Source organism: Pongo abelii, chromosome 16 (genome assembly GCF_028885655.2).
Source record: "Pongo abelii isolate AG06213 chromosome 16, NHGRI_mPonAbe1-v2.0_pri, whole genome shotgun sequence".
In the NCBI taxonomy this organism is placed as follows: Eukaryota; Metazoa; Chordata; class Mammalia; order Primates; family Hominidae; genus Pongo; species Pongo abelii.
Genome location: NC_072001.2, coordinates 102,183,767 through 102,208,597, shown reverse-complemented (window position 1 = coordinate 102,208,597; position 24,831 = coordinate 102,183,767). Strand labels below are relative to the sequence as shown.

Genomic DNA, 24,831 nt, shown 5'->3' with positions numbered 1-24,831 from the left:
CTGTATTTGCTGCCTTCTTTTTAGTGTCTCACTTCCCCCCTTTCTTGCTGATTTCCCTTCACCTCCCAAGTAAACCATCTGCACTCAAATCCCTGTCTGAGTCTGCTTCTGTGGGAGCCTAAACTAAGATTATGTGTGTGTATGTGTGTGTGTATATATTAAATGATTTGTAACTTCACTAAGTAAAAGAGAGCCCATGCATGAGAAGATTGTAATTAATCTAATTCTATGAACCTGAGGTCCACTAAAAAAAAGTTTTTAAAGCATAGACTCTGGAGCCACACTGCCTGGCTGTGTACACAGGCCTTATTCTCAGCAAGACAGCAGAAAGGAAAGACAGCAAGAAAAGTTCTGCTAGGACTTTTTGAACTAGAAGTCACCTTTTGCATGACTAAAAGGGATGAGACAGGTCAGGTGCGGTGGCTCACGCCTGTAATCCCAGCACTTTGGGAGGCTGAGGCGGGCAGATCACCTGAGGTCAGGAGTTCGAGACCACCCTGCCCAACATGGCAAAACCCCATCTCAACTAAAAATACAAAAAACTAGCTGGGCGTGGTGGCAGTCGCCTATAATCCCAGCTGCTTGGGAGGCTGAGGCAGGAGAATCGCTTGAACCCGGGAGGTGCAGTGAGTCGAGATTGTGCCACTGCACTATAGTCTGGGCGACAAGAGCAAAACTCCGTCTCAAAAAAAAAAAAAAAGGCCCAGACATTGGGCTATCTGGGCTAATGAGCTATTATTGTATTAATAGTCTAATAATTTAGTGTCTACTCAGAGCAATCTCACAGCCCTACCTTTGGGATTGAAAGATCCCCATCTCCAGTAAAATCCACAGCCAGTACCTTCCTTATAACCCACTGGGCTACTGAACCCAGACTCAGAATTATTAAACAGGTAGGCACAGGCCTAATGTCATAAACTCTGTTGAGCAATAGATCCCTGTGGCAGGAGAAAAATTCTCCATGCTTCTTTTCTCTCGGTTTGCAGCAACAGTGCAAATGTGGGTGATGGCCTTCAGACAAAGCTTTAAAAGTCAGAGAACCCAACTGCAAGAGGAAGTCAGGACCCTTCCCTTCCACGGTTGAGCTTCCAAAGAAATGTTTTGCTCTACTGTAGTTCTGACTTCGACATGATTTATTTGTGAGTCAGAGATCCCATGAGCTGATAAAATGTTTAATACCTCTATGAAAACCTACATGGTAATTTCCCTTTGTACCTGAGCATTTCCATTTAGACTTTTACCTCACATAGACTGCTTATTAGATAATGGAATCACAACCCACGTAGCCCTCTCTTCTCGCTGTTCACTTTGGAGCCTACCTCCTAATTGAAGGCCTCAATTTCCTCTGCACATGCTCTAATACTGTGCCTTCGTTCCCATAATCTTGTGACTTTTTCTTTCTCTATTCCATCTGGCCATCACCACACTAACTCCACATGAGTGAACCTTCTCTGAAATAACTATTTCCAAAAGAACAGGCGCTGGTGAACTTTTTCCGTAAAAGGCCAAATAGTAAATAATTTATGTCTTGGGCCGGGCGTGGTAGCTCACGCCTGCAATCCCAGCACTTTGCGAGGCTGAGCCAGGTGGATCACCTGAGGTCCGGAGTTCGAGACCTGCCTGGCCAACATGGTGACAAGCCATCTCTACTAGAAAAATACAAAAATTAGTTGGGCGTGATGTCGGGAGCCTGTAATCCCAGCTCCTCGGGAGGCTGAGGTAGGAGAATCTCTTGAATCTGGGAGGCGGAGGTTGCAGTGGGCCGAGATCATGCCACTGCACTCCAGCTTGGGTGACAAGAGTGAGACTCTGTCTCAAAAAAATAAATAAATAAATACTAAATAAATAAATAAATAAAATAATTTAGGTCTTGGGGATCCATATCGTCTCTGTCGTGACTACTCAACCCTGTCTTGATAGCACAAAAGCAGCCACAGACAACACATACACAAATGTGGCTTTTTTCCAATAAAGTTTTATTTACAAAAGCAGCGGTGGGTCAGATTTGGCCCATAGTCTGTAGTTTGTTGATCTCTACCAGGGAACAACAAAAACAAACAAACAAAATTAATCATCCCCCGGCTCCACTTAACAAGGCCTTAACAAATTGTCTTGCTTTTTTCTTAATGACTTTCTATGCAATACCATGTACACAAGGATTTCTATATTTATTTCTAAAGCTGCTTTGAGACACAGCCAGTGTTGTACAGCAACGTTCTCTATATATTCACCATACTTTGTCAGTTGAAAGCAATAATTAGGGTCCTCGTATTCATGCATTCATTTCATAAAAACCACACATTTGCCACCAAGGTTACACCCGTGGGTACATTCATCAATGCTTCTTATTTCATTTTTCTTCTCATTGCATACATATAATTTCGTTTACCACACTGGGCACAGTAACAAGCTTTTTCTCCAGCATGGACACACAATCAAAAGAAATAGGCAAATATTGGCTGTACTAACTTTGGCCTAAGGCATCCGTATGGAAACTTCAGAACAGAAATACAATTTCTCTGGTTTTGTCCACTCTCTGAGTCCAACTGTGCACAAATTACTTGTCATTGTGGTGACACAAATAAGACTTCATTAACATGGCCATTCTGATCCTGGTAAACAAGTTTATTTACACTTGAGCACTGCTAAAGAATGAAGTCACACAGAGAAGTTCATGGTAGGTGGCCCTGCCTTTTACACTAAGGCAGGCTTTGACAAAATCCCTGCACCTCGCTTAGACAAGCTGCTATTCATCTACCAGGGGTTAATGAAAGTTCGGGGTAGGTGCCTGTTAAAAGAGGATGACAACACTTGTAATCAAGGCTGGTCATATTTGTATTTAATGACGTGTCAGTGCTGTTTCTAGTGCTTTTTTTTTTTTCCCCCCGAACTCCTTGTTCCTTTGCTCTGCCAGAGGGTATAAAAAGGATAAACCAGGTTTATCTTTAGGGATACGTGATGGCTGGTTAGTTATCAGTTAAATCGGGTTTTATTTGACTTATAACTAGATATCAAGTAGTCCTCGAAGATGACAAAACCTGGGAAGATATGATTATCTGGGATTGTGAGAAAGAAAAAGTTGAATCATCCCACTGTGAGAAAACAGTAGGGGGATGTCTCTTTCTTTGGAAGCAGCGTGCACATCGCTCACAGGTGACAGGAAAGCTCTGTCAAATGTTCAGGCTCCTTCCTAATGTGGGGCTGGTGGGTCTCACCAAGGAAAAGCAGAGGGACGTTCAAGTTCCCGATGCTGCATGTGCTGGGAAAATATGCCGTGGAGGATGCAAATGCGGAGGCAGGTCCCTGTGATGACCTGGTCTGCATATGGGAGACACCGAGCTGGACAGAACGAGCTCATCTTCCCTCCTGAGCCTCCTGGCCCAATGCCAGGCTCTTCCTCTGGGACAGCCAAGCCTGTCCTGCTCCCAAGCTTCTTGGGGGCAGCCAGCGGCTGGCATCCCATCATTCTGGGAACCGAAAGAAACCCATGTCTGTGACAGCTCACAGCCAGATGCCAGAATGTTCTCTCCAGGGACTCACTGGGTAAGGGCAGGCTCCAGGAAGACAGGAAATGGGGCAGACAGAACACCTGATATTCACGGAGTACTGACCACACCCTGTGAATGGAGATACGTGCCTTAGGTCACGCGGCTGCATGTCATCGAGTCGAAATTACAGGAGACTCTGGTGGTGGTATTATCCACACACCAGGCAGGATGGCTTTCCCCTCTCATCCTTTTCCTGGGAGGCTGGCTTCAGCTAGAAGAGGTAGAGACTTGTATAACCTACTTGGATCACAGCCTGCAATAGAGGAGTTGGTACCAGCCAAAGAAAGGTTTATGTGTCTGGGTGGGGTTCTGCTTGTGGGCCTCTGAAGCCACCTCCCCACAATTTCTGCAGAAGAAAAACTTGATCCAACTGGGCTTGAGCTGGGAATCCTTTGTTAGGGAGGGGTGGCAGGTTGTTGGGGTTAACAGAGAGAGATTGGGAGAATGTTGGAGGAGGAAACTGAGGGACAGTGCCAAAGAGGGTGGACCCCAGATGCACATCTCAGGTAAACCCTGTTTGAGCTAATATATACTCAACAGGTACATTTAAAAACAGAAGCTGCACCATCCTTTAGCCTCTGGGGGACCAGGTGCAGTGGCTCACGCCTGTAATCCCAACAATTTGGGAGGCCAAAGCAGGAGGATTGCTTAAGCCCAGGAGTTCAAGACCAGCCTGGGCAACACTGGTAAACCCCTTCTCTACAAAAAATGTTTCAATGAGCCAGGCATGGTGGTGCATGCCTATAGTTCCAGCTACTTAGGAGACAAAAGTGGGAGAATCGCTTGAGCCTGGGACGCCAAGGTTGCCGTGAGCCATGATCATGCCATTGCACTCCAGCCCGGGTGACAGAGCGAGACCCTGTCTTAAAAAACTAAACTAAACTAAACTAAAATAGACAATGGGAGGATGTGTGATCATCTGACAGCAAAATTCCTTTCTGATGACACACCAGACCAATGCTATGGGCACAGACACAGGGTTCCATCCATTTAGAGGTGGTACCCGAGGCCCAGACACTGTGCAGGTGCCCAGAAGTTTACTCACCCGGAGATGGGTCACACCCCACCTTGCTTCCACGTCAGCAGACCAGCCAGTAAGTCCACAGGATTTGACTGAGCATCCTAAGGACTGGGTTTAACAGCAAAAGTAAGTTTGTAACTTGTATACAGGCAAGGTTTCAAGCCCCAAGGAGCTTTCTGTCCTTGACGAGATCAACCAGATAGTCTCTTCATATGAAATAATCGTTCACTGGATACTTCTACACACTCTGCTGTATGTACTACGCACACTTTAACTCACTAAATCCTTGCAACAGTGCTGTGTGGGTAGTGCTATTATTGTCCTCTTTTTAAAGATGAGGAAACAGTACAAAGAAGTTAGATTATTTGGGCAAGTTACACACCTCATTAAGTGTCAGGGCTGGGATTCTAACTGAGATCAAGGGCTCCAGAGGTGTGCGAGAATGAAGCGAGAGAGCTGCAGTCACTTCCAAAGATAACCACATTGACAGAGGGCTTTCCATTCCATATGCTTCATCCTTGTAAGATAGGAAGAGGCTTCATCTTTCAAACCAGGCGCCTGAGTATCAGGGGAGTGATATAACTTGGAAAAACTCACATACCTGGTAGCTTAGCAGAGGTGAGATTCAAGCTTGGGTCTGTCTGGTTTGCAGCTTGTTCTGTTTCCACCACTCCACTGTTGGCCAATTTAGAGGAAGATTGGACTCCCTTAGCCTTTCTAGCTTCCGTGATGTCTGGTTCCTGGGAGATTTCTAGAGCTATGAGCATTTACTCCCACTTATGAGCAAGGCAAGAGTTCTCACGAGTTGAGGTCTAATCATGGAAGCCTAAAGGGAGGATGAGATTGTTAAGGCTTGGTTGGAGGCAATACCCTGATTCATAACCAAGTGTTATGGTCGCCCTGCCATTAGTAAGACCAGCTTCCAACTACAATGAATGGATTGAGGAAAGGTTATTTCATATCTGAGGTTATTTCATTTTAAAATCCACAGGTGTCAAGTAGTGTTTTTGGAAATTGTAGAGATCAAATTTTAAAAATGTCAACTGGGAAGATCACAACTAGAAAGGCCACTGTAATGAACACTGCCTGTAAGTCATCACCTGCTAATTGAGTCATCTGTGAAATTAATGCAGATTTTTGCATATCAGGGTGCCCAACCTTTCCAGGCAGAAGGATTATTACCTGAAGTAACCTGGGCTGGAGGCACCAAAAGGCATTCTTGGAGTAAGTGGCATTTTGGAGCCTCTGAGGGTTAAAACTGGCAAAGCTACATTTGTGGGAAACCCCAGGGTCCCAGTTAGTTGCACACCGGATCAAAACACGGGCAAAAAGCAAGGGAGGGAAGCACCAAGAGGACCAAGGCACTTGTCACTTTCTCTTTTAGGATTAGCTTGATCTGTGCATGGCAGAAAACCCCAAGTAGCAAATAAGAATTACAGAAGTCATGGAAATAACAGACAGAAAGCAAGAAGCATGATGGTTTGTTTCTGTCTCATATAGAAGTCCCTATGCAGCCTGTTCAGGGTTAGTGTGGCCAATCTGTTCCACAATGGTCTTGAGGATTATTTTAGTTTAAATCAATGCTGGCTACAGTGACAAATCTGCAAATGTCAACAACTTAACCCAATGAAGATGGTTCCCTCTGGTTATTCAAGAGTCCAATATGGGGGCTGGGCGTGGTGGCTCACACCTGTAATCCCAGCACTTTGGGAGGCTGAGGCAGGCAGATCACTTGAGGTCAGAAGTTTGAGACCAGCCTGGCCAACATGGTGAAACCCCGTCACTACTAAAAATACAAAAATTAGCCAGGCGTGGTGGTGTGTGCCTATAGTCCCAACTACTTGGGAGGCAGAGGTGAGAGAATCGCTTGAACCCAGGAGGCGAAGCTTGCAGTGAGCCTAGATCGCACCACTGCACTCCACCCTGGGCAACAGAGGGAGACTCTGTCTCAAAAACAAAACAAAACAAAACAAACAAAGAAAAGTCCAATGCAGAGCTGGGCATGGTGGCTCACACCTATAATCGCAGCACTTCGGGAGGCCAACATGGGCAGATCGCTTGAGCCCAGGAGTTTAAGACCAGCCTGAGGAACGTGGAGAAACCCCATCTGTACAAAAAATACCAAAACTAGCTGGGTGTGGTGGTGTGCACCTGTGGTCCAAGTTACTCGGGAGGCTGAGGTGGGAGGATCAGTTGAGCCTGGGAGGTTGAGACTGCAGTGAGTCGTAACCATGCCACTGCACTCCAGCCTGGGTGACAGAGTGGGACCCTGTCTCAAAAAAAAAAAAAAAAAAAGAAAAAGTCCAATATAAGTGTTCCTCCACAGTGGGCATCTTTCCTCCACGCAGGTCTAGCCCATCGTAGGCTCTTGTAAGTATTTGTTAAATAAACCACTTAAAGATATGTGTTCACGGAATCAGGGACACAGATGCCTTTTAACTTGTGGCTCTGCTATTACCTACATGCTCAGAATCCTCTGTACTTGGCCAGATGATGAGGGACGAGCACAAAGCAGAAAATGTGACTTGTAATGGGCCACATTTGGAGGTGGCCCACTCAATTCTACTCAAATGCTATTGGCTAGGAATTATTCTAAGCTCCAAGGAAGGCTGGGGAATGTAGCCTAGCTGTGTGCCCAAGAAGAAGAACAGACAGGACTAGAGACCAGCCTCTGCTACAAGGACCCAGGCTCCGTTCAGCTCCTTAGCAGCATGTCACCCTCAGAGTTTAGCCCTTGATCAGAAGTGGCAGCCAGCAAAGCTGCTTTCTACATGGCAACCTGAAGAGCCACTGACTAAATCCTGGGTATAAGGCATTACTTTCTAAATAATCAATCTCTTGAGTCAGTTTATATTTTTGCATCCACGAGATGGAGGAAAGAGAAACAAACAAAACAAAACAGAAATAAGGGCATGTGCCAAGTGTGCTTTAGTCTCGTCATCTGTAAAACAGATAATAAGAGTACTTCCTTCACTGGGCTGTGAGAAACAAAGGAGTTGATAGACATAAAATGCTTAGAAGGACACCTGGCTCATATTAAATGCTCAATAATAGAGGGCTATGGGAAGAGGACTGGGGATACAGGGGAGAAGAAAAGGAGGAGAAAAAAAGGAAGGTTGTCTTGAACCAGAAGATTTTCTAGCTACTGAGGAGGATGAGGCAGGAGAATTGCTTGAACCCAGGAGATGGAAGTTGCAGTGAGCTGAGATTGAGCCAGCCTTGCCCCAGCCATGCAGACCAGGGCTCCTCAGCTAGTCTCAGCTCTTGGTCCATCTTTACCTTGGCCTTCCCCATTCCAGCTCCGCCCCACTCACCCCCGCTCTGCCCATCTACCCTCCCTTTGTTGCCCCAGGTCTCTTTCCCTGAAACCCCCCAAGTTCTGCTGCCAACATAGCTGGTGTTGATCCCAGTATTCAAGAGCCACACATTCATTTTCAGAATCCACCTCTCACAAAAGAGTTCACAACCAGTGAGTGAGTATTTTAGGGGAAGCCAGAACCTCTCACCAACCCTTAGGCTTCATTTACACAACATGAAATAGAGTTGAGTATCCTTAGGGTAGATGAACATTGACGGTCACAATGAAAAGTCAGATCAGTTTCTTAGGGGAAAGAGGCAATATTTTTTCCCAGAAACAAAGCAAAGTGTGGGCTCTCAGCACTCTCCCTGTTTAGAATGTGTGGATACAGCTTTTGTGCCTGGGCCATCTGGTTAACCTACATCTTCCAGCATTTCTGGGCCATCAATGTAAGAAGCCCCCATCATTATCTACAAAGTACTTTTTGGAAACTGAAATAAGTGAATTTCATGAGGGAGAAACCTAGGTAACAAGTAAAATAAAAAGGCATGCAACTAGTCTGACCATACCCAAAAGGGAAGTCCCATCGCTGGAAAGCTCCCAGGATGCCCTAGCAGAGGTACAACTGCCATGTGCCCCTGGCTTCTCAGGGCAGCCACAATTTCAAAGATCCACTCCCACTGCAGTCCCAGCACTCTGGGAGGCCAAGGCAGGCAGATCGTTTGTGCCCAGGTGTTTGAGACCAGCCTGGGCAATGTGGTGAAACCCCATCTCTAAAAAAAAAAAAAAAAGGTACAGAAATTTAGCTGGGTATAGTGGCACGTGCCTATAGTCCCAGCTACTAGGGAGGCTGAGGTGGGAGGATAGCTTGAGCCCAGGGGTCAAGGCTGCACTGAGCCATGATCATGCCACTGAACTCCTAGGTGAGTTCAGACCGAGTACAACCCTATTGCGATAAATAAATAAATAAATAAATAAATAAATAAAATATTTGTTCCCTTGAACACCCCGAGAATTCTCATACCCATGATTCATCTGGGTTCAGAAATATGGTCACCACAGATGCAGAAAACTCCGGCTCACCAGAGGGCACAGGTACAGTGAAGGGGGGGCACTAAAGGCGCCAAGGACGTTTGGAGAAAGAGCCACCACCTGATGGAGCTGCCAGATCTGGAGAGGGTAACGATCCCAAAGGCCCACACCTGCAGGGGAACAGGTCTTCTCCTCCAAACTGCTAAGCAAGTGCCATCTGGTTAAAATGAGCATCACAGGGAAACTAGAAATGGAAGAGAAGTTCCAAATGAACAATCCAGGAAGGCGGCATCCAGAGGACATCATCGTCCCTATCGGCCCCACTCTCTCTGCTGAGGGCGTGTGCATGAGTGAGGGAGATCAGTACCCAGGCCTCTGGCCTCCTCTTTCAGCACCAACCTCCAGGGAGGGCAGAGAGCAGAGCAGTCACAGGAGGATAGCCCAGGAGCTGTAGCCTGGTAATGGAACTATGGGTGGGTCACAGGTTCCCCTCCTGGCTGGCCCAGGCTTCAGAGAGCAGTGAGAGGCCTTCTTCCTGGGCAGGTGCCTGTACCTCCCTGGTGTGCCCCCACCTGGGCTCCCGGTGCCTCTCCAAGTTTTGCAGCTCCAGGAGTCATGACAACATGTGATCTTTGGTCCTAGGACTCACACTAGAAAAGAAAAGAAAGAAAAAGGAAAGGAGGGGAAGGGAAGGGGAGGGGAGGGGAGTGGGGGGGCGCAGTGGCTCATGCCTGTGATCCCAGCACTTTGGGAGGCCGAGGTAAGCAGATCATGAGGTCAGGAGATAGAGACCATCCTGGCTAACACGATGAAACCCCGTCTCTACTAAAAATACAAAAAATTAGCCAGGCGTGGTGGCGGGTGCCTGTAGTCCCAGCTACTCCAGGGGCTGAAGCGAGAGAATCGCTTGAACCCAGGAGGTGGAGGTTGCAGTGAGCTGAGATCGCGCCACTGCCTTCCAGCCTGGGCGACAGAGTAAGACTCCGTCAAGAAAGGAAGAAAGAAAGGAAAGAAAGAAAGAAAACCAAACTAAACTGATTAAGCTGAAGAAAAAAAAAAAAAAAAGCTAACTGCAAGAATTTCATAATACTCTCAGAAGTATTAACAGCAGAAGACCAAGCTGAGGAAACAATCTCAGAGCTCAAAGACGGGTTCTTTGGGTTAACTTGGTCAGACAAAAATAAAGAAAAAAGAATTTAAGGTCAGGTGTGGTGGCTCATGCCTGTAATCTCAGCACTTTGGGAGGCTGAGGCAGGTGGATCACGAGGTCAGGAGTTCAAGACCAGCCTGGCCAAGATGGTGAAACCCTGTCTCTACTAAAAATACAAAAATTAGCCAGGCATCGTGGTGCGTGCCTGTAATCCCAGCTACTAGGGAGGCTGAGGCAGACAATTGCTTGAACCCTGGAGGCGGAGGTTGCAGTGAGCCGGGATCACGTCACTGTACTCCAGCCTGGGTGACAGAGCAAGACTCTATCTTAGAAAGAAAAAAAAGAATTTAAATGAACAACAATAACAAAAAAGAGGTGACAGTCAAGAAGAAATGGGAACAACAAAAAAATCAACATGTGAATAAATCTAAGTTAAAATGCTGAGAATACAGAACACAAGCATCTAATCTAATCTAATCTAAAAAAATCATAATAGAACTAAGGTGCTACAAACAATAGTACACAATGTGAGAAGGAGTAATTGGAGTATAAGCATTCTAAGAACTTTATATTTTTCCAGAAAAAGCTTTAAAAATCATTGATTTCAAAATAAAGTGAAACATGTATATTAAGATTTCTGAGTTAGCTTCTAAAAGAATAGAAACATAGATATTAAATTTCAAAGGAGAGAGAAAAAAATGGGACTGGGGCAAAGGTGAAGGGAATCTCAACTCCATTTAAAAGGCAAGAAACAGGCAGGGCACCATGGCTCACTCCTGTAATCCCAGCATTTTGGGAGGCCAAGGCAGGAGGATCACTTGAGGTCAAGAGTTCAAGACCAGCCTGGCCAAAATGGTGAAACTCTGTCCCTACTAAAAATACAAATATTAGCTGGGCATCATGGTGGGCACCTGTAATCCCAGCTGCTTGGGAGGTTGAGGCACAAGAATCGCTTAAACCCAGGAGGCGGATGTTGCAGTGAGCCAAGATCGCACCACTGCGCTCCAGCCTGGGTGACAGAGCAAGACTCCATCAAATAAATAAACAAATCAAAGAGGGCAAGAAATGAAGAGAAGATGATCTTATCTGCCAATAACCAGGTTTAAGTGTTAAAAGTAGATATTCATCAACAAATAACTAGACTTTTCTTTTGGAGGAGAGATTTTTTTTTACCCTAAGTATTTTTAAATATTTTAATAATATTTTAATTTAGTATTCATATATTATGAAAAAATAAAGGCCTCCTTCATAGCTTAAAAAAATTTTTTTTCAAGATGTTCCAGCAGGTCAAATGTGGGCAGTATACATGTATCACACAAATCACTTGTTGGGAAACATAAAGGTCAAAATGAATAACCAACCATAATTCGCTGTTTGAATATTATACAACTCTGCCACATACATGCACACACCAAAAACAATCTGCTAAGCACCCATCTAATAGAATACAGCTGGACAGGGGGCAGTATTGGGAGAAGCTTTATGCAATGAAGACTCCGCAAAATCAACTTCATTGCAAAATGCAATGAAGAAATGAATGCAGCTTTCTCTCTGTTAATGGAATTTACCAATCGTGGTTACAGACTCGGTTTCCAAAAAAAACACATTTATCTTAATTTCTGCAAGTAAAGGAAACCAAGTGGTCTATGAGGGTTTGGGCCATGGGAGCCTCCCCTCCCCTCCCCTACACACACACACACACACACACACACACACACACACACACACACACACAGCCTCCCCTCCCCTCCCCTACACACACACACACACACACACACACACACACCCCCCCCCACAAGGAGTTCCCCTCACACACACACACACACACACACACCCCCCCCCCCCACAAGGAGTTCCCCTCTTGCCCTCCCCAGGCACTCCCAGGCCTCAGCCTCAGGGCAGTTCCTGGTGGTTCTGTGGCTGCCCCGCTTTGGAAGAGCAAAGAAGCATGGAAAGTTTTCTGTGCCTTGATAGTTAATAGGCATTGGTTTGAGCAGGTTCCTCTCAGGAGGGAAATGAAGCCATTGCTTGGGGATATGGAATGCAAAGGGTTTGAAGTGAGAAGTCAGAGAGTGGACCGGAGAATAGGACAGGAAAGAAAGACAGGGAGAAGAGCAGCGGTGGCTGGAGGGACATGCCTGGATTTCAACAGTGGCCTTTGGATTCACGCAGCCTGTGTGCCCCACGTCTGCCCAAGCCTGCTGACTGCTGGCCTAGGAAAAGCAAACCAACAACCACAGGTGGGCACACTAGAAGGCATGGCATTTCTAAACTGCCACTGTTGTGTGCCAAAGTCCCAGACCTTCAGGTCCAACAGGTGTCACTGACCTGCAACTGCTCCTCCAGCCTTCCAGCAACCCTGACTTTAAAAGTCATGTGACCCCCCGGGCATCTGACCAAGCATTTAAATTTTTCCCTAAAGTTTCTTTCTATACCACAAAACAGCCATTTTCTACAGTCCTCTGAATTTCCCAGGGCTGAGCTGTAAATCTGAATATCAGAGGAACCAGCAGCCAGCCAATGTCAGGAGCCCAGCAAAGGCCAGTCAGCTGGCCGCCAGACTAGGGCTTCAAAGGTCAAAACGACAACACTCAGCATCCACTGCCCTGCCACCACCTTATCCAAGTCTGGTCATTCACTCTGTCCTGCCAGGCCATGGCAGGACCCATGTGGAGGGGGTCAGGACACCAGCCATCTTATGCTGTGGAGATCCCATTTCATACAGATATCCTACAGCCCCTGATGTGTAGAAAGGGGGTGATAAGAACCATCTCTAGTGTAGATGCCACTATATGGCAAGGAATCACAACAGAAGATGGAAATACAGATGGTTGGGCCATCAGGGGAACTCACTGTGGACCTGGCCCTCCCAGGAAGAACAGGACCCCTGGAAAGACATTCTAGGGGATGGGCTGCCCAGAGCCCTGGCCAGGCGGTGGCAAGCCAGTGCGTCGATACACCCAATCACAAAAAAATCCCTCCTAGCAAACTTTCCTACAACCACAGAACCTATGAGGGTCTTTGCAGCATCTAACAGGAAATGTTTCCTCCATTCCACGCTCACGGAGCGCCTACTGTGTGCCAGGTACGGGCAGGGCACTAGGGCTGGAGGATCAGTGCAGGTACTGCCCTCACAGACTGTACTATCTGCTTGGGTGAGAAGTAACTGACAACCTCCATGGCCAGGTAGACTTTCAGAGGCCACCTCATCCTTTCCTTTCACACTAATGAAGGAATGGGAATAGTCTGTGACAGTGTCATGAGTCCAAATATCCAGCCCAGCCCCTGCCCATGGTCCCCAGTGAGACCCTGCTCCCCAAGAACTGAAATCCCAGATGTGCTGGGTCCACGTTCCCCTACAGAGATACTTACACACCATGGACTAGAGAAGATCCAAAATGGCTGAATACTATTTGGTTGGGGAGAGTTTTTTTGTTATTTTTTGAGATGGGGTCTCACTCTGTCACCCAGGCTGGAGTGCAGTGGTGCAATCTTGCCTCACTACAACCTCCACTTCCCGGGTTCAAGCAATTCTCATGCCTCAGCCTCCCAAGTAGGTGAGATTACAGGTATGAGCCACCGTGCCCGGCTATATTTTGTATTTTTTTGGTAGAGATGGGGTTTCACCATGTTGGCCAGGCTGGTCTCGAACTCTTGGCCTCAAGTGATCCACCCGCCTCTGGTTTTTAAAAATTTTTCGTCTACATGAGGTCATCTCTGAAGGAGTCCCCTTAGAAACTGAATCATAAATTATTTACTTTCTGGGCCTCCACTTTTTTAGAGGGGACCCCCACTTTTTGGAGGGGAGGGAACATCCACTTTGAACCTCACCCTCATGACAGATTCCTTTCTCTGGGAGTCAAACCGCCACCAACCCCATGGCCACACTGCCACTTACTATCCAGGTGACCTTAGGCAAGTTCCTTCATCTCTGTGCCTCAGCTTCCTCACCAGTGAAATGAGAATAATAACAATATAGTAGTCCCCCCTTATCCTCAGTTTTGCTTTCCAAGTCTTCAATAATTTGCAGACCACCATAGTCTGAAAATATTAAATGGAAAATTCTAGAAATGAACAGTTTGAAAGTTTTTAATTGCATGTTGTTCTGAGTAGCATGATGAAATCTCGAGGCATCCGGATCTGTCCAACCGGAGGCATGAATCATCCCTTTGTCCAACGGATCCACGCCTTCAATGCTCCTGGTCTATTAGTCAGTTAGGAGCCATCTCAATGATCAGATTAACTGTCCTGGCGTCACAGTGCTTGTGTTCAAGTAATTCTTATTTTACTTAATCACTGCCCCAAAGCGTAAAAGTAGGGATGCTGGCAATTCAGAAATGCCAAAGAGATGCTGTGAAGTGACTGCTTGCTTGCTTTCCTTCCTTCCTTCATATACGCGTGTATATATATATATATATATATTTTTTTTTTTTTTTGAGACAAAGTCTCTGTCATCCAGGCTGGAGTGCCATGGCACCATCACAGTTCACTGCAGCCTCAACCTCCCTGGGCTCAGGCGATTCTCCCACCTCAGCTTCCCAAGTAGCTGGGACTACAGCTGTGTGCCACCACACCTGGCCAATTTTTGCATTTTTTTGTAGAGACAGGGTTTCGCCATGTTGCCCAGGCTGGTTTCGAACTCCTGGGCTCAAGCGATCTGCCCACCTCGGGCTCCCAAAGTGCTGGGATTACAGGCATGAGCCACCATGCCCAGCTAGTAAAGTGTTTTCTTTAAGCGAAAAGGTGAAAGTTCTCAATTTAGTAAGTAAAGAAAGAAAGAAAGAAAAAATCCTGTACTGAACTTGCTAAGATCTGCAGTAAGAATAAATTTCTATCCATGAAGCTGTCTGTGAGGAAGGAAAGAGAAATTCGTGCCTAGTATATATAGGGTTCAGTCCTGTCCTCGGTTTCAGGCACCCACTAGGGGTCTTGGAACATATCCCCCTGGATAAGGGGGAACTTTTGGATCCACGTTTACTATTTATTGTTAAAATCATTTAAGGTAATGTAGGAAAGGGCTTAGCACCATACGTGGCATATAGTAAACTGTTCCTAAAGGTTAGTTTACTAAAAATGTATTCAAGCCTCCCCCACCCAAAAACACAAAGGAAAAGCCACCTTCCCTAATGCTTAACATCACTTCAAGCTCAGCCTCCTCCTTTTTCTTATCCCCGCAAACCCTTTGGAAATGGCAGCTGTGCCCAACCCTGTTCAATGTCCCGAGATATACCAACTCTCCCTTCCCTGACCCTTTTTCTGGGCCTCTCCAAACCTGCACATGTCTCAGTCTCCCTCAGCATCAGTCCCGCCCCTGGCCTCTTTCCTTTTTGGTCTCTCCTCCTTTGGGGCCTTGTCTCAAAATCTGGTCTTCAGCACTTCTCACTCTCTGAGCTTTCTGCCCCTGTCCTCAGCTCCTCTTCTCCTCTCATGCTCCAAAGGATGAGACAGCCTTTCCCGGGATTCCATCTGCTCTGCTCTCTCTCCACTAAGTAACAGGGGGTCCCTCAGAGCTCAGGTGCAGGCACCGGCTTTTCTAGAATTAGCACTTAAATTCCCCCTAAGCTCGGGAGTTGGAGTTTTTGCCCAATTCTTTGTATCTGCAATGGGAGGTATATGTCCTGAAACACTCTGAAATCACTATGTCTCTATTGCATCATTTCCCCCGCTGAGAGCCAGTTCCTCTATGGGTGTCACCACTGTCCCTGTTCCCCGCCCCCAAACCCAAGTTTCTGAGTCACCCTCAATTTTCCTCCTCACCTGGTATCTTTCTAGTCTACTAGCCCTGTTTTTGTTTTTGTTTTTGTTTTTTTGAGACAGAGTCTTGCTCTGTCACCCAGGCTAGAGTGCAGTGGTGCCATCTCGGCTCACTGCAATCTCTGCCTCCCAGGTTCAAGCGATTCTCCTGCCTCAGCCTCCCAAGTAGCTGGGATTACAGGTACCTGCCACCAAGCCCGGTTAATTTTTGTATTTTTAGTAGAGACAGGATTTTGCCATGTTGTCCAGGCTGGTCTTGAGCTCCTAACGTCAGGTGATCCATCCACTTTGGCCTCTCAAAGTGCTGGGATTACAGGCTTGAGCCACCGCACTGGTCCCTCTCTGCTTTATTACCAGTGCAAATTGTCAGAACACCCAACTTTTCCAAATTCAAACACTTAACTGACTTCCTAAATGAAAATCATAACATACACAATTCTCACAAAGGCTTCGGTTTTGTATGTAAGCAGAAGGGAGGAGGTCGGAACAAATGGCTTTCTCCACAATCTACTCTCAGTTTTGCCACGGGCCTGGCGGTGGGTTCTTATGCACACAGTCTCATCTAATCCTCACAAGGCAGGTGAAGTTCTTATAGATGTTGGAAGGCCAAGGTAAAGGATGAGGGTCATGACAGAATCGGGCTGTGTCTTTATTTTTTCTTTCCACTGCACTCCAAGCTGAAATGACAGCAACAGATGGTCTGGTGGAACCTAAGAAGGTCTGCAGCGTCGGGGAAATTAAAAACACACACACTCTGAGAAATCCAGAGACAGAGAGAGAGAGAGAGAGAGACAGATAGACAGAGCATATGCATGTGTGTGGCCCTGGGGCAGGTCAAGACCCAAATTATTTGGGGTACCTCCAAAGCCTCTTCAGACAGCACACCTGCCTCCTGAAAACCAGACACACCAACAGTGAGGAGCCTTATGCAGACAGAGCACAGCTCCCAGGGGGATGTCGTGTGCCTTCTCGCTGTGTTTCAGCACTAGAGCTCAGTGGAACCTGGGATACAGCCTTACCTGGAAGCCTAATTCTTAGTTTCCTGCTTCCTTGCTACAGGAAATCAGATTCCCAAGTAGACATGATTTGCTCAAGCTCTTTTTGGAAAGAGGCTACCAAAGTTCAGGCAATGGTTCAGCTATGTAAAACTCCAATCCATTAGGATGTAGCACATGTTGAAATGATTAATGTGCAACTGCTGTGTGTCATCTTGGCCATCAGTAACCATCAAAGCCACAGCAAAAGTTGAAATAAATACAGGAAAATCCTTAAACTGTTTTAAGCCAACTATACTTTTCCAGAAGATGAAATTACCATGACTTTTCCCATTAAAAGGCAAGGAGACTGAGTAGAGTAAGACAGATCTCTAAAGCAATCCTTGGAAGGAACCCTCTGACTCATGAAATCACTCACAGGCCTAGGGGCAGGGAGGAGCTTCTGGGAGCACCTCGGTGTAATACTGCTCTACAATAAACCCCTAAGTGGGCAAAATCTCCTCCATTTTGTAGATGAGGAAGATGAGATTCAAAGAGCAAATCACTTTTTTTCCTCGTCCCAGTTCTCCAACGTGTAAACTGGAAACAGTACTCGCCATCCACAACCGTGAAACCCAACTTTCTAGAAAGAAGCACAGAGAAAACAATCAAAAAAGAAATAGTATCTCCCCTTCCAAAACGAAAGACAAAAAACCTTTCTCGGCCGGGCATGGTGGCTCACGCCCATAATCCCAGCACTTTGCGAGGCCTAGGCGGGCGGATCACTTGAGGTCAGGAGTTCGAAACCAGCCTGGCCAACAAGGGGAAACCCCGTTTCGACTAAAAATACAAAAATTAGCCGGGCATGGTGACGGGCACCTGTAGAAGCAGCTACTCGAGGGGCTGAGGCAGGAGAATTGCTTCAACCCGGGAGGGTGTGGGGGCGGGGCGGAGGTTTCAGTGAGATGAGATTGCGCCTTTGCACTCCAGCCTGGGTGACAGAGACTCTGTCTCAAAACAAACACACAAGTAAACAAAAAACCCTTTCTCAATCTCTAGGCCAACTAAAACGTCCACGAAAAATGTAACTAATCCATACAATTGGCTAATAGCTACCTTCCCTCCTTAACTCACCTAAAATCAGCAGAAAAGCAACTGTAAGTCACAGCTTTTAGAGCAAGTCATAAAAGAGCGTAATTCGCCGCTAAAGTTGCCTTCCAAGAAAAGGCAGAGGAGCCTTTATGAGATTTTTTTGTTGCCTTACCGAGACGAGTGGCCAGTCTGCGGCTGAGCTGCTGCTGGGGAGGGCGGGCCACCTGCGGCCAGGGCGCCTAACGGGTCGGACTGGACGTGTAGGGGCCGGAACAGCCGGTCACCGCGCCCTCCTTCCCTCGGGAAACGGGTCTCATTCTCACACCCGGCCCTGCCACAAGTCCCCACAAGGAGAAGGGAAGGGGCGGGAGGTAAAGAGGCACTTTCTCGGCATCCGAGGGCGCTACTCTTGCTCCTATCCGAGCACTTCAGGGGCTGGTGGGCTTTGGGGTGTTTTGTTTCACGTGCTTTCAGATTCAGAAGGTGCTCCCGCTCTGCCTGGTTTTCTGGAGGTAGGGGCCAAGCATGGCACCCCCTGGGGCCCGGGACGCGACAGGCTCGGGGACGCGCGCGCTCCAGGGCCAGAACTGGCACGAAGCCCGGGCTCCGGCGACCCCGACCCGCTCCACCTCTGCGCCCCCGACCACAGCCGAGGCGTCCCGGCCCAGCGAGGGTGGCGGGGGCGGAAGGGGCGCTGGCAGTAACCCGAGCGGCCGTAAAGAATTCTCCCCCACTGTGCGGTTCCCATTTCACAGACAACACAGCGGAGACCCTGGGAAGGCAGGGACTTCCCCACGCTCCCGCGCCTGGGAAGCAAGCCCAGGTCAGTCCCGGCGCCCGGTGTCCCCGGGGGACCTCCGAGAGAAGCCGTGACCGAGGCCGGGGCGCGCGTGGAGTTGATGCTGGCAGCGCCTCTTCTGGCTCCCCCGAGCATTTCCTCCCCCTTCTTCCCGGGAGGGACTTAAACGCTCCCGAGGGTGGGTGCGGGAGCCCCGCCGGCCCCGCACTCGACGTCCAGGCCCCCGCCCGCCGGTCCGCCGCTGCAGTTCAGTCCCGGGGCAACAACAGGTGCGCGGCTCGCGGCACCCTGGCGCCGGCTCCGGGGAACGCTTCCCTGGCCGCCGCGCGCTGTTTACGGGATCCACTTGCGGCGCGGGGGCCCGGGGCTTTCAGGCAGGTCGAGCCATTGAAACCCGAGACGCGGGGAGGAGCTGCTGCGGCGCACGGGGAGGGAGGCGGGCGGCCCTGGGCTGGGCCAGAGCGGCTCCCCCTACCTGCAGCTCCACGGGCGGCCTCAGGCTTCATCCTAGGGCTCGGACGGCACCGCGCCCCGCCCCGGAGGCTGTCCCAGTGCCCTGGCGTCCTCCTCCCTCTCCCATTCCTCCCCCGGGGCTGCCCCGGTTCCCCGATCCCCGTCCCCTTCCCTCCCCCAGGGTCACCACCGAACAGTCTTCCCAGCTACCAACCCCTGGCTCCCGAGACAGTTTGCAAAGAGCGTTGGCTCCACCTTCCCACCTGATTCACCACCCCCAGGAGAATTTACTATTTCTCTTTCATTTGTGGGGAGAAGAAACCCCACCCCCCACTCACAGGCACACCCTCGCCAGTGCCCCGGGCCTGAACGGGGCACATCTCAACCCCCTCCCACGCCCCTTCACACTTCTATTGTTTCTATTTCTTTGGACGAGAATCATTTGCGTTAACCTTTTTTGAAAATGATCAAGTTTCACTCCAGTAAGCTTACTAGGAGGAGGAGGAACAGGAGGAGGAGGAGGAGGAGGAGGAGGAGGCGGCTTTGGCGGTGAAAATTTACACAGTTGAAAAAGAGGCCAAAGCACACTGAACCTGCAGGACATCCAGTAATCTTTTCCGCCCATTTCAAAGTCTTTCCCTATCCTCCCAACTATTACAGGCCCGCTTTTGCTGATACCTAACAATGTCATTTAGTAAATGTTCAGCTAGTATTCACTTGAAAAAGAAATATTCAACAGCAGGTAATTTTTTCTCCTGTATTTCTTCTTGGCCTGTTTCGGGGTGTTATCCAAAGGGAGTTGGAATGCAGTGGTGGTTTTAAAATGCCAGCAGCCTAGGAACCCAAAGGCCTCAGCAGGCTGGCACCTCCCCATCCCCCTGCGGCTCTTAGAGGCCGAAAGATTGAGGTTGTGATCAACTCAGTATACCACTGGAGGCCACGTGAGTAAGCAGCAAACTGTTTCTCATGAGAGCAGGATGTTGGCAAACTGATAAACTGTCTGCCGCCCAGGACTGCTGAGGGCAGTCACGACCCAGGCCCAAGTGTTTCTTATTATTAGACATAATTGAAGCCTATTAGTAATGAGAACTTGTGATCAATCAAACAGCTGACCAGTCTTATCGCCTCCTCCCTGCTCATTCTCCCAATGAAAGCGAAGGGCTGTGGAAGCTCAGGGGGCTGCCTTCACTCACTAGAAGCAGGGAGCTCCCTTCTTCCCGGTTTCCCCTTCCTTTAAAACAGTTCTCTTTTTTTTTTTTTAAATTATTTGTACGTTTGTCCCTTCGTTCAGTCCTGTAATGACGGTCTCAAGTAGTAACAATAACTGTCGTAATGACGGTCTCAAGTAGTAACAATAACTGTCGTAGTGACGGTCTCAAGTAGTAACAGTAATAACTGTCATAGTGACGGTCTCCAGTAGTAATTGTGGCAGTCAGCCACAGGCACACAGGACTAAAGGTTCATTAATGTCTTCTGTAAAAATGTAAAACATATTTCTTCAAGGTATGAAGAAGTATACATTTTTTGGTGTACGTTTTTGTTACATTTTTAAAAGTTCTCTTGTTTTTAAAAAATTACATGTATAGGGCCAGGAGCGGTGGCTCACGCCTGTAATCCCAGCACTTTGGGAGGCCAAAGCGGGCAGTTCATGAGGTCAGGAGATCGAGACCATCCTGGCTAACACGGTGAAACCCTGTCTCTACTAAAAATACAAAAAATTAGCCGGGCATGGTAGCGGGCGCCTGTAGTACCAGCTACTCGGGAGGCTGAGGCAGGAGAATGGCGTGAACCCGGGAGGCGGAGCTTGCAGTGAGCCGAGATCGCGATACCGCACTCCAGCCTGGGCAACAGAGCAAGACTCTGTCTCAAAAAAAAAAAAATTACATATATAGTGCTTGAACAGTTCCTTTAAAATATGTATGTGTGTGTGTGTGCATACAGTATATATAAAGAAAAATGAACTGAAAATTTCCCTGCTTCTCATTCAACTCCTATTTCCAAAGTCAGTCAAATACCTCCTTTCCTTTTAGTTTGAGTTTTGCGTCTCACGTAACTTTAAACTACTCCAAAACTAGAAAACAATTCTTCTAAATTTACCTCCAGTATTTTTACTGTCTTGATTTTCAGATTTGAATTTTAATCCAATCATAGTTTACTGACCTATATGGCCTAATGAATGGATCTAGCTACATCTCATGGTTCACACACCATTAAATGGTGTATTCTTTCCGCTACTAACTTGAATTAGCTCTTTAACCATATGTTAAATTCTCATCCACATTCTAGCTGTTTGATTGACAGTTTTCCTATTTCTATAACAATACTGCACTATTTTAATTGCCCTAGCTTTTAACATGTATTTGGATATCTGGGAAGGCAAGCCAGTTGCATCTAGTCTTTAACATCGGTTTGCATTAACATTTTTAAAGTTTTGAATCTTCCCATTACAGAACATAGCATCCTTTGGTTTATTCGGGTCTCCTATGTTTTTTTTCCTAAAGTCCCACAGTTTTCTTTTTTTTTTGAGACAGTTTCACTCTTGTTGCCCAAGCTGGAGTGCAATGGTGCAATCTTGGCCCACTGCAACCTCCACCTACTGGGCTCAAGTGATTCTCCTGCCTCAGTCTCCTGAGTAGCTAGGATTACAGGCACGAACCACCACGCCCGGCTAATTTTTGTATTTTTAGTAGAGAACACGGTTCCACCATGTTGGCCAGGCTTGTCTGGAACTCCTGACCTCAGGTGATCCACCTGCCTTGGCCTCCCAAAGGGCTGGGATTACTAGCGTGAGTCACCGCATCCCGCTAGTTCCAGTTTTCCACAAACGGATCTCATACATTTCTTGCCAGGTTTATTCCTAGAGATTTCTGATATTTGAAGGGCATTGTGGATGGGCTCTTTCTTTTCTCCAATTACATTAGAATTAGTTATTGCTGATATATAAGAAAACTATTAGGCCCCAAGAGGTGGCTCCCACCTGTAATCCCAACACTTTGGGAGGCCAAGGCAGGAGGATTGCTTGAGGCCAAGAGTTCAAGACCAGCCTGAGCAACATAGCAAGACTCCATCTCTACAAAAAAGAAATAATTAAAAAATTAGCCAAGCATGGTGGCACACACCTGTGGTCCCAACTACCCAGAAGGCTGAGGTGGGAGGATTGCTTGAGCCCAGGAGTTTGAGGATGCAGTGAGCTCTGACAGTGCCACTGCACTCCAGCCTGTGTGTCGTCAGAGAGAGACACTATCTCTTTAAAAAGAGAAAGCTATTAGCTTCAGTATGTGCCAGTCTCATACCCAACCATTTTTAAGAGGTCCAGTAGTCTTTAAAAATCAATAATCACAAATATTATAATCGGATTGTCTATAAATAAGCTGGATCTCTAAGCCTTCCTCAAACCTACTCAGCCACTTAGCACTCACTTCTGACAAAAAAGTTACCCTTGGCCCCAATCAAGAAAAAAAGAAAAATGCCTCTTATATGTGTATACCGGAAAATAGTGGCCCCTCGAAGGCCTGGTGCCTGTTTTAGTATGGCCCCCCTTCCATTCCAAGAGGATGTTAAGCTCTCTGCTGCACCTTCCATCTGGCCTCATTTGTCTAGAAAGGAATTTCTCAGTGTTAACACAAATGTTCTAATCATTCCTAAGATATTTGTGAAATTTGAAAGAAAAATCCAGTATTTAAACAATAGGGGTAACAAGCTACTGGATTTTAACAAGTAGAAAACTTCCTTTTGCAACAGTTGTTACTTTGCAGTCAAGGAGCTGTAGTCCCTAAGAAAAAAGTGATCAAGGCTTAGCAAAAGTCTAAGGAAAAAATATAAGACAGAAGAAAAAGACAAATCCTTCTCCTACAAAATGTAACAGAAATATCACCTTGTGATATATCACAGAAAACTGCCAGGAATTTTATTTATTTTATTTTATTTTTTGAGACGGAGTCTCACTCTGTCACCCAGGCTGGAGTGCAGCGCGTGATTTCGGCTCGCTGCAAGCTCTGCCTCCCAGGTTCACACCATTCTCCTGCCTCAGCCTCCCGATTAGCTGGGACTACAGGCGCTACTAAAATTAGCCCAATGTGGTGGTGCACACCTGTAATCCCAGCTACTCAGGAGGCTGAGGCATGAGAATTGCTTGAACCGGGAGGCAGAGGTTGCAGTGAAACGAGATTGCACCACTGCACTCCAGCCTGGGCCACAGAGTGAGACCCTGTCTCAAACAACAACAACAACAACAGACAAACAAAAAAACAAGCCTACTACATTTATTAATTTATTTTATGGCCCTTTTCAGAAATCGTGTGCTGGCTGGCCCCTGCTGGGGTACAAAGCTGCAGAGGCAGAGGTATAGAGGAGGGTGAGTTCTGAATCTGTCTTGGTAGAGTGACATTATTGGAGGATCCCTTAGTGCTTTGACAAGAAGCAATTTGGCTATGGGTTGTGTTTTATGGTAGAGCTAAGTCGCTTATCTGGAAATAGTGATGTTTGACATGGAGAAAGACTTATGTTATCATTATTTTGGAAATCACAAGTGCTTCTTGCTGATTGATTTATTTTCTCCCCACCTCCCAAAGGAATTTGACCAGTTTGATTAAATTTCATTTATGTCAAGTGTACAAAATGTGTTGTAAGAGCTGTTTGTGTCAGAGACAGTAAACAAACCCCTTTAATCATTTTTCTTGCTAGAGCAGGAAGTCACCACTTGCCAATGAGAAATTTAAAACAAATCCCACAAAGTTTTGAGTTTAGTTCAGCACGTGAAATAGTTTAGGTCTTGGGATCTTGTAATCTTGGCAACTCCCATTTGCTGTCCCTGGTGAGAACACTTGTGTACTGTTGCTTACTTTCCGGTTCACTAAGAGGGTCGCACCTTGCCCTCTTAATCCTAGAGTCAAATCTGATTACAAACATTTTCCTCTTGGGAATCCAGCTCGTAAGGAAGATCACTGTGCTTTCTGTTAAATAAAACAGCCCCATTTAGTTGCTTTATTCGTTCTCAGGCTTACTGTATTTCATCGGCCTGAAGACTGTGTTTGACATCAATTATTAGAGACCATTTGTTTTTACAGTGGAAAAAGAAATAAAAGTGCAGATGTTGAACCTCAAAATCCATACTTCTTGGAGCTATTTTCATTCCAGAAAGTAGGAATGTGCTGGGGGTTTCTTGTGTGGGGAGAGGGGAGGTGAATGAATACAAAAATAGACATATCACTGTGACTAAGTAAAATATTTTATATTTGTCGGTTTTTTTCTATTAATTTCAAAATTAGAGAAAACTTTAGAACATAAAAAAAAGTGAATTATGGGAAAGTGAAAACTCCAGGACACATTCCAGTTTAGTTAAGAATAGCTCATGTCAAATCAAAAAAAAAAATGATGAAAATTTCAGCTTTGTTATCAGAAAAGTAGTATGGTTAAAGATGGACAGTCTTTGCACTTAAGGAATCTCCTTAAACACAAGTTCCCATTCCCAGACCTCATCCGTGAATGTTGATAGCAGAGTTGGACCCTAGCAGCAACCAACTTTACAAATGTGGGCATTTCTGGACGGGCGCGGTGGCTCACGCCTGTAATCACAGCACTTTGGGAGGCCGAGGCAGGTGGATCACGAGGTCAGGAGTTCAAGGCCAGCCTGGCCAAGATGGTCAAGCTCTGTCTCTACTAAAAATACAAAAAATAGCCAGGGCTGGTGGCAGGTGCCTGTAATCCCAGC

The 24,831-nt window shown here is 46.9% G+C and overlaps 1 protein-coding gene across 1 annotated transcript; it reads right to left on the bottom strand.

The window, feature by feature from the left end:
• Positions 1–1,962: 1,962 nt before the first annotated feature.
• On the bottom strand, positions 1,963–19,174 carry LOC112129078 (uncharacterized). Its single transcript, XM_054531334.2, has 4 exons — positions 19,144–19,174; positions 18,042–18,909; positions 4,594–5,395; positions 1,963–3,801 (listed from the first exon to the last, which is right to left on the bottom strand). The coding sequence occupies exons 1-3, from the start codon at positions 19,172–19,174 to the stop codon at positions 5,386–5,388; spliced, it is 909 nt and encodes a 302-aa protein (XP_054387309.1). The 3' UTR covers positions 1,963–3,801; positions 4,594–5,385.
• Between the last annotated feature and the right edge of the window lie 5,657 nt (positions 19,175–24,831).

What these genes read in the sequence shown, in the direction of transcription:
- LOC112129078 (XM_054531334.2), bottom strand. Translation starts at nt 19,174, where the DNA reads ATGAAGCCTGAGGCCGCCCGTGGAGCTGCAG. An exon ending in GGCCGCCCGTGGAGCTGCAG is followed by an intron (nt 18,910 to 19,143) that starts GTAGGGGGAGCC and finishes ACTGAACTGCAG; the next exon opens with CGGCGGACCGGCGGGCGGGG.